The 13,092-nt window shown below is 41.6% G+C and overlaps 1 protein-coding gene across 5 annotated transcripts in view; it reads left to right on the top strand.

The window, feature by feature from the left end:
• The window catches only part of nol4lb (nucleolar protein 4-like b), a 96,041-nt gene that overhangs the window by 18,466 nt on the left and 64,483 nt on the right, over positions 1 to 13,092 (top strand). For all 5 annotated transcript variants that reach the window (XM_078090551.1, XM_040193237.2, XM_078090553.1 and 2 more), the window contains 3 exons: positions 1,280 to 1,432; positions 3,500 to 3,611; positions 8,231 to 8,337. In XM_078090551.1, coding sequence (XP_077946677.1) covers positions 1,280 to 1,432; positions 3,500 to 3,611; positions 8,231 to 8,337 — 372 coding nt within the window. The remainder of the gene's footprint in view (positions 1 to 1,279; positions 1,433 to 3,499; positions 3,612 to 8,230; positions 8,338 to 13,092) is intronic.

Below are 13,092 nucleotides of genomic sequence, written 5' to 3'. Positions count from 1 at the left end.
GATTATTTTTAGATTAACTTTTGATCGAATGTGAGATAATGATGATCAACTCTGTCGCTCTGTAGAGCTTTTTTTTAAACCACTTTTAGTTAATTGTATGAGATTGAACATTTACTGCACAGTTCAACCTCGTTTCAGACAGCAGGAGCGATTTATTAATAATCCAATGAATCTTTGTTCGGTGGGCTCAGACGGACAAATTAGTGAAGAACATGTGAATCTTTTTCTAAGGAGTGTGTGGAGACCTTCTGATCACTGATCATTGTTTAGGTATGCAACTACTATACTCACTGTAGGTTCTTCTGGGCGGTCTGCGTGCATGTGTGACCCCAGAGACTGTCCATGGACGTTTCCAACTCCTAATTGCACAAAGAAAATATTTTCTTGTGTGGCCGTGATCTCTGGTGTGTGTGTTTTTCTGTCTTTACTCTCATCAGTCCACAACACCTTAGTGGGCACACACGCACAAATCAACTCACCATAATCACACTCGTAGAAACATTCAATCACACACTCACCTGCCCCGTGAGGCACGGCTCTCATTGGTTACCATGGCAATAGCAGGCTTTACCATGTGCTACCAGTTTGCAGCTGGGGAGGGGTGTGTGCGCGCGCGCGTGCGTGTGCGCGCGCGTGCAACAAACCACCTGTTGTTGTCCACTGGCACTTATTGAGTCTTCTGAGCAGGTAGAAAAACCCTCTTCCTCCCTCTTATCTCTCTGTCTTTATCCCGCTCTATCTTTTATGTCTTTCTGTTACAAATCAAATACACATTAAATTCTACCACCTTTTGAGTCATCTTTCCTTCGAGGTACACACTGACACAGCTTTGAGGGAGGGGCTATTCCAGAGAGATAGAACTGTCCTCTGGGAGGTTTGCTTAACATGAAGCAGGTGTAGAAGTTTTTTAAGTATAATTATACATCAGAATTTTTTTTTTACACCATAAACATCGGCATGGAAATGTTTTTTCTTAAGCTTAAGAACATGAACCATGTACCATGTACCATGTCCGGTTTTAAAAAGCACCTTTTCTCTTAAATAGTGCTTTTGTTTTTTTGTCTGTTAAGGAGACTGACAAGGTTCCGACAACCCCTTTACAGCAGACATATCAAATCGAAAAGAGCGCATCTGTTCGTCACCACCCAACCTTATTGGAAATCTTTGTTGCATGCCAATCGTTTTTTGTGTCTTCTATCCGTCTCTGACTCAAACCTTTGAATGAACATTAAGAAAAAAAACATCTGAAAAATGAAAAACTTCTGCCCTGTGTTTCCAGTGTGTGGATGGAGTCTCAGGGGTGGACACGTCCCTGAAGCGCGTGGCGGTGGTGGAGGATTTCTTCGACATCATCTATGCCATGCATGTGGAGATCAGCACCGACCCCAGCAAAGCCCCCAAACACGCCGGCCAGAAGAAGACCTACAAAGCTGTAAGGATCCTATTGTGTTTCCGTTTATGAAATGAAATATCAGGCCATTGTGAGTTTAGTCTGTTTTTTTTTTTCTTTCACCTTTTTGTCTCTTTTTTGTCTCGTTTTCACGTCTCCTCTGTCTCACGCCAGACTCCGACCTCCCCTACAGAGTGGATTCTCTCTGTCATACCTTTTGTTTTCTGTTGCTTAACTCACTGCTTCTTCCCCCACCCCCTTCTCTCTCTGTCTCTCTCTGTGTCTCTCTTCCTCTTCTTGGGTCTCATTCCTCTTTTACTCTCAGGCAAAAACAGGAGGAAACTAACAGGAAGCATAGTTTCAGTTTCTGATCAGCAGGATTTCAGTTTGATTCGGTCTGAAATTAAACTGGCAGACACGTCAAGTCAATTTCTACTTTTACTTTATGGGTTCATTGCCATTTTGTTTACATGTCCTTTTTTCCCCAAAGAGTTGGATTTGTTAATTCGTTAATTAGTTGAACAACAGAAGAATAACTGGCAAGCATTTTAAGTCATTTAACACTATTGCCAAATAGTGCTTTTATGCAATAATACATTCCAGAACGTTTAGTTTTAGAAGGCTGGAAACAATTCAATCAATTAATGGTTTTGCTTAAAATACTTTGACGGTTTGGAGAATGATATCAAGCTCTAAAAACCTTGCTTGCTACAGCCTCTGAAAGACCATAACGTCCGCTGAAGGGGTTGAAAGCTGAAAGTGTAACCCAGCAGTTATATTTTGAACACTACAGAGAGGTAATGGAAAACATCCTCACCAAAACAATTGAACTGAATCGGTCGCAGACGCAAACGGTCTGACTCCTCTCCTCATCGGCATCAGTTATTCAACAATTTATTCTCTGGTCTTTTTATTAATTAAAACTTTATTTTTGTTGTCCTGTCATTTCCTTTTATTCGTCTCACTATCATGGGAGTACATTTATTCGGCAGCTAATGATGCTGACTTCACTGAAACACAACAGAAAATATTTATTATTTTATGTTTCAAACAGTTCTATTTTTGAAAACTTTTCCTTTTAATTGAGGATGTTGAAGTAGATGTTTAATTATATTGTGTAATTTAGACTTCTGTAGTTGATACCTTTCTGCTGGGATTTCTCAGCTGGTGACACTGCCATCTTTTGGTGAAATGGAGGACGTGCACCCGTCACGGACGTTTTCGTCTGCAGAGGCATGAAACTGACATCTTCGTTCGAATTCTTTTTCTAAAAAATAATTAACATTCCTTTTTTCTATTTAGTCTCCTTTTAATATTTTGTATATATATATTTTCTTTTTTTGACTTGTTTCCGAGCTATCGATTTTCTTGCACGGATTGGTTTTGCTACTAGTAAAGTACACATAGTTAGTGCACCATCCCACGTGGCTTTCCGGTCTTAGTACCTCCAAAGGCATTGAGTGACATTTGCCTTTGCTTTCCTTTACTCCCTCCCTCCTTCCGACACACACACACACACACACACGTGCACACGCACACGCACACATAGATACATATGCTGCACAGCAACCCCCATCCACCCACGCTGAACATTTTCCATCCCTCCTCCTATTTTGTTTTATGCCTTTGTGAATACATACATTCAAACACACACTAACATTAAGACCTTGGATGTTTACGGCTCTTTTGAGCACACCCCAGTTTTGCCATTTTTATTATTTGGTGAGATGAAAACCACATGATTTGGATGATAAATAGTTACCAACAGAAATAACAGAAAAAAGTGTAAAACTTCTGTTTTAGTGTCAATCCCTTGAATTGTTGTAATGTTTTTATTTAGAGGGATTTAATAGATCAGATGTCATTTATATGATGCTCATTCATTCTTTTCATTCTTTTACACATCATCAAAACATGCATGCTAGTGGAATATGTTTTAATATGAAATTCAATTTCAAAGATTAGGAATCAACAAAAAAGATTTCAATACCGCATGTCTGCACTCCGCCTCTGTCCAGATACCAATGTTCAATAATGTTTTTGTCATTAAGGCTTTAAAAAGTAGTGAAACAGTTTGTAATTCTACCTCTGTTGCTGCGTCTCTCTCAGATAGCCGAGACGTACGCCTTCCTGCCCAGGGAGGCAGTGACTCGTTTCCTGATGAGCTGTGGAGAGTGTCAGAAGAGGATGCACATTAGCACCACAGGACAGGACTACAAAGGTACAAACACAACACTGCAGCAGACGTCCAAGTCGGTGACTCCTCTCATCTCCGTTTGAGTCGGAGCAACCTTTTCTTCATGCAGCACAAAATCTATAGGCGATTTGGCACTGAAAGGTACAGGCCGGTTCATTGAAGACCAACTGTCTCAGTTTCTCTAACTCGCACAGAGGAAGAGCGAGCGAGAGAGAGAGAGAAAGCATCAGTTGCCTCTCAAGCGTCGGTCGGAGAGACCGATGTCAGTCAGATATACAGCTGCTTGTTTTTTCCTCCCATGGCAGTTTGTGTCATAGTACAAAACGTGTGCAGCTGTTGTGTCTATACACCTGGAGCATCCTGTTGTGAGCATCGGCTTGAACCGCGGCACGCCTATGTATTACAACAGCTGTGGGAAGCAGGCACAACAACCTCACCAGCTGTACAACGTTCCTCTAATATCTTATATACTTGACTTTGCTATTATCACGTCATGACTTGACATGAACTTGCACTAATCAACAAAAAACAGAGTAAAAAATCCTGTAAAAACAACTTTCCAAATGTAGGTCTATAAAAACCTATGAATAAATATACTGTTGGCCATGATTTCAAGTATCCTTCAAATTAAATACCTAGTTTTCTCCCGGTGCCTGCCAAATGTTTCTGCTTTGTGAAATTTGTTGCCTACATTTCCCACAATTCAACGCAACCTCTGACCGTTCTGTCCGGGTTGGATATGTCTTCTAGTAGCAGCTGATGTACAAAATATTCTAATTAAACTTTCCCAGATGGAGATTGTAAACCGTTTACCAAAGTACATGAATTTAAAGCAGACCAAATGAAACATAAATATATCAGTTTGTCGAGTATGGATCAATGTTTATCCAGCATGTTCAACTAAACATCTGACTTCTGCGGTTCTAGTCAGTCCTCTCCCACTCATTTTAATCTGTGCATGTCAACAAAGGCCAAAGCCAAAACTGTAAATGCTTGCCAGCTAAACCTCTTTATAAAAGCTTCCACTTTGTTTTTTCTTGATCAAGTGCACACTTTCGGACAGTCAGACTGGGAGATCAATAATAAGGATAATGGGCCTACATGAAGTCAAAGGTCACAATCGCACTAGTAAATGTAGAAATCCGTAAGGAAAGAAATAAAATGATGCTGTGGCAGGGCAGTCATAATTTTGTCCAATCATATCATTTTTCCCAACGAATTTAAGAGCTTACTGTCTGCCTTCTTACCTGACTGCACTCACTCTTTAACTTTGACAATCTTTGTCGTTTGATAACTGCTTATACATTTAAAAAAATGATTTAGACCAAGGTATTATTGGCTCGTAGATTTCAAAAGAGCAAAAACATTAACATTAAAAGCGTTACCAGTGTAGTATTGTTTTATGGACATCTACCAAACTAGTTTTGTTACAAATGTCTTTGCAACGATGGGAATATGAAACGTGTATCCGTTTGAGGTTAAATGATGTCCTCAATCATTCAACAACCAGTACCTCATTTGTATATGCTGGAAAACAACAAACTGCCATCCATTTTACATTCCTCCCCATCTTCTTCTCTTCCTCTCGCCCATTATATATTTTCTTCTTTTACCCTGAAGGCCTTGCACACTCGCATTCCTCCTCCTGCTGCCCTTTGCTACACCCCCCTTCAGCTTGTCTATTGTTTTCTCTCCTCCTTTATCCTTTCCTCCAAGCTTGCCACCCACCATCCCTGCTTCCAGCTCTTCTTCTCCCTCCCACTATCCCCCCTACACTGCTCCAAGCTTCCTGTCCCGTCCCTGCATCCCTCAGTGCCCCCATCCCCCTTTCCCCTGTTTATCTTCTCCGTCTGCCCGTTTCTATACCCTCAATCCATCCCTCCGTCCTTCCCTCACGCACTCCAACACCCAACCCCCCCTCCACCCACCACATCCCCATCTTCCCTCTTTTTTCTGCCTCGTCCCTCATTAAACAGAGGAGTCATTGGAGTGTCCTGTCCCTCTCCTCAATTAGCCTAATTAATGGCTTTTAGCAAAGAAAATGGCCCAGGAAACGAGATAATTTCCCACAGATACGGGGTAGAGAAAGATGCAGTGCCGGGTGGTGGGTGGGGGTCTGTAGTAAGAAGAGACTTTGGAATTTAGAAGAAGAAATGTCAGTCTGCACAGAGGACGAAAAATGTCCTCCATGTGATCCAAATTGTTTGCTTGGACCAGCTGCTCATTTGTTTAAACAAGAGGCTAGTTGTAAAATCGTATATCTTTTCCTAACAGGACTTAATATTAATTATTACATTACAAGATGAATAAATCTGAGTAAACAATCAAAAACGTACACACTCACAGACTAATTACAACAGCTGTAATACTCAATGTGTGTGTTGTGCCACATCACTGTATGCCACTCAGAGAGAGCATCTAATTGCCTTCATTCCCTGCGGGGCTTCTGCCTCACCCCCGACACACACACACACACACACACACACACACGCATAGACATACAGCCTCGGCCCTCTTTATCGCTATCGTGAAGTGACTCCCACTAAAGTTCAGCTGTGAATTATTAAATGCAATTAATCAGCGTAGACCAGGTCCATGTTTAATTGACACAGGCAGCTGGCTGACAGTGTGTGTGTGTGTGTGTGTGTGTGTGTGTGTGTGTGTGTGTGTGTGTGTGTGTGTGTGTGTGTGTGTGTGTGTGTGTGTGTGTGTGTGTGTGTGTGTGTGTGTGTGTGTGTGTGTGTGTGTGTTAGGGAAAGGTTGCTTCTTTTTCTATGCGTCCGTATCCTTAGTCATTAGGTTCCCTGGTTGGGTTGTCTGGCCATTTGTGCGTCCATTACATTCTTGCGAGTGCCGAAGGGAATGTCTTCAAATTTGGCACAACACCATTCAAAGGTGAACTAATTACAAGCTTGTGGTCGAGGGGCACTGCGACCACACAAAACACCCTTTTTGACCATAACTCAAGATATAATAATATGCTAATAATGACATTTCATACAAATGTATAGTCCGATGACATTTTGGATAAACAGATGTAACTGACATTTGGACTGCTTGGGGGAGGCGTTTATCAAGCACGCTGTCATTGTAGCTCAGGTTGAGATGAGCTTGACTCTTATTTGAAGCGCATCACACAGCAAGAGACCGACCTGTATCGCTCGTAGTGTTAAAACAAAAGAGGATGGACAGTGTTCTAAGCTGAATTCCACATTTCTGGCCTTTATAGATAAAATCCAGTTAACGTGAGTAATGCAGAAGAAAGATAAAAATACTTTAGCTGGAAGCCAACAGTCAATTTATCTACGACTTAACAAAAATAACACTAGGAAGTCATCAGGTTCATGTTTATGCATCTACGTGCTAAAGTTGCTATGTGTCTTGTGTTATGCAGATCATTTTGACTTGACGTTTTATTTGTCTTGACGCCATGTATGTCTTATTGTATTCTCCTCAACTTTCAGTACTCATGGGCTGCTGGCAACTCCTAACCAACAATCAGTCGTGGTTGACACTTTTTAAATTTAGTTTGACACATTTTAGAATCTTGAATCCATTGAACTGGTCAGTGTTCTGGTGCTTGTACATTGTGTCGGTTTATCTCCGTCTCTGGAGAACAGATACTCTATATTTCTCCCGTCCTCCAACAAGTCTTTCAATCACCAATCAGTGGTGACGGCCCTGTCTATTCCGTAAGCCATATTGATCCCAGTATTCACGCCTGTTCTGTAGGCATCCCAGACGTTAGACCCGTCATTTACAAGGTCGGTAGATAAATAACTGCGAGCGGAGGCAGAGGAGGAACGTGTGGGTGGAGATATTGCCATTTTTCATGTGCTTTTATTTTCTGTGGGGGAAGAAGTGCAACTGAGGATGGATGCCTCTCATAGTAGAACAACATGTGTAGAGAATAACCAACATGATGAATTTCCAGTATGGTGAATCAGATCCAATTATAGATCACAGTCAAACATCTGGTATACAGGCGGTTAGTTTTTTTTTGTTCTTTGAAAAAAATCAAAGAATAAATAACTGAGAAGTTTAGTTTGGATTGAGTGACTTTCACACAGTAGGACTGCCTCTGTTAGTCGGTGCTGCTCCTCCTCCAGCTCTAGAGGGTCCTCTAGTGTTGGCTTACCGACAGGGCATGATAATAGACACTAGCGTTAGCATTATTAACTGCTTTATGGATAAAAAGCTTGGGACAGAATTATTCTTGTACAAATCCTGTTTGATTCATTCACTTGTACTCAAATAGTCCACTCACAGTGTTCATTTGGGGTCTTTCCACACATCACAACATATGAAAAAATAACTAACAAATTACGGAAATTCCCTTTTTTAAAACTTCAACGTGATACTTTGCTGCTGGTGTGACAGACTCAGGATGGGAAAAGGGAAGAAATTGTCTCAAAGAAAAACATTTGCCTGTTGTTAATACCATTCAGTGAACGACGCAGCGCTGTCTCATAACTTCTTATTCATGTAATGAATACACAAAGGTAAATTAGTAAATGAAATCACATCATATATATCCGTAATGTTACTGTATCATATATTATCACAGGTAGAAAAAGGGGGGAGAGATTGTTGTCAGCGGTCAATGATTGTTTCCCCTCTGTGATTTCTCCCTGTCTCTCCAGAGAACGACAGGCCGAGCTCTCTGGTGTTGGAGGTGATCGACTACAACATGCCCCTCACCACCACCTACATGAAGCACATGAAGCTGCAGTGCATGGGCAACAACAAGGTACGTGCGGCTGCTGCCACCTAAACAACAGACTTTCTGGATCTGATTCCGGCTCCGGTGTGAGGATGAATTCATGTTTCTTGTCCGTGCGGTCGGACAGAATCTAGGCTGTGTGTGTGCGTGAGCCTGTGCACCCTGACAACCCAGGACTTTCCCTGTGAGCTCCTACAGTAAATCTCGACAAACCAGCAGGTGTTTTTTTTTTTCACACTTCAGTATGGCGTACATGCGTGTGGGAGTAAACCACGAGGCCCACTAATGCCTTTCTGGAAAGAAAACTCCCACACACACACAGCTCGCAATTAAAACACTAATGAGAAGAATGTGAGGTTTTCTGTCTCCGAGTCTTGAAGGTCAGTAGAGTAAAACCGTATGAAAGAGTGTTGTTTGTGTATATTCTGCTTGTGATCGATTTGAAGATGTGAACAAATTACATTCAAAAATGGTTTAGAAAGAAAAGAAGGACGATTGGTTGTTCCTCTTGACTTGGATTGGTGCTTAAGCAGTTCAGTGTGCGTGTGTGTGTGATAGTTATCCTGTACCATTGTGACTATCAGTGCCCCACACTAGCTGTCAGTCATATTCCCTGTTTGTATGTGTGTGTGTGTGTGTGTGTGTGTGTGTGTGTATATGTGTGTGTCTAGATAACGGGTGGGCGAGCAGAGGGTTGAGCTCATTCCAATTAAGCCAGGCCCCTGAGCGTCGAGTTAATTAGTTACGGAGAGAGAGACACTGAAGTACCAATTTACACTGGAAAGCCAATCTGTCTTTCTGTCTATCAGCGTGTCAGTCTTTCTTTCTGTCCGTTTCTCTAAGACACACACACACACACACACACACACACACACACACACACACACACAGCATCACACCTGCAGTTGTGCCGGTTTGTTTGGAGACACCACGTCAAAGCCATTCCAGTTCGTTTGCGATGACATATTGACGAGGTTCTCATTATCATCCTTGTTAGAATTTTAGCAATGAATAAAACCAACATGCGCTTTCACTTATAAAAAAGTAAAAGGCAAAAGGTTTTTACCATCAAGTCACTGTGAGTTTGACCCTTTAACTTACCCCATAATGGTTGCTTTTAGTTTGAGGAAGTAAAACTCATTTAAATGTTGTAACACAAGTTCAAGTATATGTCAGTGTTGTTGAATTGATTTGCATCAAAAGCAGCCTGCAAATGATAAATATAATATGTTGGTGCTGTATGCAGTCGAGTGATGACTGATAATTGATCAATACTTCTCCTCCAATGGCCGCAGCTGTCAATATTCACAATCTTCAGAATCTCTCAGCTTGTCAAATCGTTTGGAGGATTTCACGTCAGTCATGGTGAAACTTTTGAGACGATATGCTTTTATTTAAATCTTTGTTCTTTCAGTCAAATAAAGACACATCTTTCATATTATACTTCATCTTCGTTGTCGAGGCCAATAACTGCAGTGCAATGATATGAATGTACTTAATTTTTATTTTAGTATCACTACCATACATTTTATTTTCTATTTGTCTCACTGTGCTGAAAGGGATGATTTCTAAAGTAAACTTTAGAGAAGCTGCATCGTTTCTGCCGTTCATTCGACCTCCAACCTCGTACACCTCCAGCTAAATACTCATGTACCATGTATTTGTTTGAGTGGACCGTCTTTCAATCCTGTCACTCTGATTTCAGGTGATCTTTAGCAGAGAATGTGTGTGTGTGTGTGTGTGTGTGTGTGGATGAGACTGTGCAGCATAATTATTATAGCGTTCAGCCCAGAGGCGCAAATGTAAAGACAGGAATAGAGTAACAATGACTCACTCACCTATAGAAATAACAGACACGGGGGAGCTTTAGGTTCTGTGTGTGTGTGTGTGTGTGTGTGTGTGTGTGTGTGTGTGTGTGTGTGTGTGTGTGTGTGTGTGTGTGTGTGTGTGTGTGTGTGTGTGTGTGTGTGCAAGATAGTTCAATAGTATAGCATTCTTTGAACAGAAGGTCTGAATCTGAGGGAGAAAAGAAGGGAAATAGGCAGCGAAGGACATCTGTAGAATTTCTCAAGAGAGAACATGAGCCAAAGGGAAGAAGAGGAAGTACGGCATATTTGTGAATCCTCCACTGGCTCCATTAGCACATCCCAAGCCTGTGTTCATCTGCCCATCCCTTTATCTTTGCCTCCATCCGCCCCCCGTCCCAATTCAATAAGGGGAGGAAATTACCCAGGATGCTTGGCAGGTGGGTGGAGGTGGTGGGGTCGTGGGATTGGAGGGGCAGGGGGAGGGGGGGGGCTACTGCCGACAATGTAGAAATGGGTAAAGAGTGAGAGGAGAGCAGGAGAGAGGGGGAGGAGGAGAGCGAGGTGGCTGGGCGGCGGCCCGATCTGGCTGATGGAAGGAGGAAGATGGGGAGGAGGAGGAGTGAAAATCAGCATTCTAGCGGATGGATGTTTTCGGACGGGGTGAAAATTAAAAAATGAGAACATTTGTAGGGGAAGGCGGGAGGCAAGGGGGAGGAGGTTGGAGGATGATTCAGAGAAGGAATTAAAAAAAGGAGAATGAGGTGGTTCATTATCGTTTATGGTCTCCCGCTCTCCCTCACCCTGCCCATTATTTCAGCTACCTCCGGAGGAAAGACATTTCATTATTTTTTGGAGGAGGGGTGTGTGTGTGTGTGTGTGTGTGCGCGTGCGCGCGCGTAGAGGAGAGATAGGATGGGGGTTGGTCTATTATAATTACAAAAAGACCGCAGAAGAGAATAATTTTTTTCCAAGATCATTTTGGAGTGGATCTCTAGTCTACCACCAGGATCTCAGTGATGTCTTTGTTGCGCCCTGCAGAAAGTTTGGGTCCAGTGTCTGGAGTCATGTTACAGAAGACAATGTAATTTATAGGGCAACGTTCCTCATGTGAAACTGATGTGTATGATGGGGAATCATCAACACAGGAATGGTAGAAGAAATGCTGTGTGTCTGTATGGTGGAACCAAGTGGAAACGTATATCTGTTGAACTGTAAAGGGCCTTGAACTCAGCCTTGTGGGACACTACAGTAATTGTCAGTTTAAAACACTTTTTAAAGTTGGTTGTGATCATACATAGAGCATAAGTGTTTACAGTGTCCAATACATGACAGACTGTATAAAGTCACATTTAAATAAGAGTGTATGAATTTAAGGTGAGCAAATGGAGGACTCTTTCAGATCATTACGGGTGAAGGTGAAGGAATATTCATCGTGCCACCGGTAGTATGATGATTTAAGCGTTGACGCATCCATTAGTTCCAATTATTTTTGTTTCTATATCTGAGACTTTTTCCTAGAACAAGTAAACAAATTCATGGCAATTAAGTTCATGAGTACAGTACAGCTTTCTCTTGAAACATTCCTCCCTCCTTCCCTTACTTATTTAATGAGCACCCATTACAAACCCCAGTGTCAGGGGTCTGAGGCTGGCCGACTCCCCTGAATCCCCAAAACATCACTGTTTGCCCTTTTGTTTCTTTAGGTGGAACAAAATAAATGTAACGCCAGCATTACCTCTTCTTTTAAACTAAATCTCTGGCCAGATGTTAGACAATGCACCTTTCTAACAATATGCTTATTAACATTATGTTTGGATGTGGGTGTAAATGATTAACTGAAAGTACATTATAGACACTGCTCTGAACTTTCTCATTAAGATACATGGATTTCACGCAGGTGAGAGTTATAGAGCACAATTTGCAGACGACAGTTCTTCTCGTTAGATTGTCTGTCTTGTTGGTTTGTCGTGGTGATGAACACATTCTAAAAACCCTAAATGCATCTGCTGCAATCAGACTCAGACACAAAGTGCTGGTCAGTCTTGCAGCCCTTCGGATTGGGTTCTCACCAGGGGCATGACCTTTATCAGGTCTTATCCTCTCACCAGCTGCCCGACTCTCTCCAGTGTATACTGTCCAATAAAGTAGCAATGCCATGGAAACCGGCCTGAAAGAAAATCCCCTTGATGGTTTGCAAGTGCACAGCACATTGAATATGAAGTATGGGGATCGCTTCATGTCTCATGTGTCCCTTTTCATGCTCAGTCTGACAGGTGAGACTACATAAGACTTAACTCGCCCGCCAAAACTGTACGATGAGAGCGAAGGTGCACGGAAACCAACACAAAGCCAACAGTACAGAGGGGTGGAACGCCCCTTGAAAGTTGTACAACATGACACAAACACTCAAAACAACACTGCTGCGACAAAATCTCAAAGCAACGCTGTGAATCTCTGGTGGGAACTGAAACGTCACCAAAACGTCCCTCACTTAAAAAAAAGTTGCCCTGATGTCCTTAGACATAAAAAAAATGACCTTGTAAAAATAAAAGTAATAAAATTATATATTATCATCCACTTAATTATAACTTACCAACTGACCAAATGGCCTTCATTTTATTTTTTCATATCCCTTTAAATGCCTGTTTCTTCCCACTATGCAATTGTTCTTATTTCATTTTTCAACCATGAAGTAAAGAATTATTTCCCCTACACTAAATATATTCTCGCAAAAAAATACCACTTGTTACCTTGATAAAATGAAAAGGTCCCCATAAAGATACGGTTATGAATTTACTATATATTTCAATTATTATCCAATTTCACAAATCTTTGAATAAAAATGTATAAATAGTGTCAAATGTTTTAATTTTTTAATCTAATCTGTAAATAATGGCATTACCAAACAAACTAATCACACTTGCGGTCTGAAAGCTTGATCTTTCCATTGAAAGTTTCAACATCTTCAAATTCA

The sequence above is a fragment of the Gasterosteus aculeatus genome, chromosome 2 (assembly GCF_964276395.1).
Source record: "Gasterosteus aculeatus chromosome 2, fGasAcu3.hap1.1, whole genome shotgun sequence".
Taxonomy (NCBI): domain Eukaryota; kingdom Metazoa; phylum Chordata; class Actinopteri; order Perciformes; family Gasterosteidae; genus Gasterosteus; species Gasterosteus aculeatus.
Note: the sequence above shows the minus strand (reverse complement) of the source record. Positions and strands in the feature narration are given on the sequence as shown.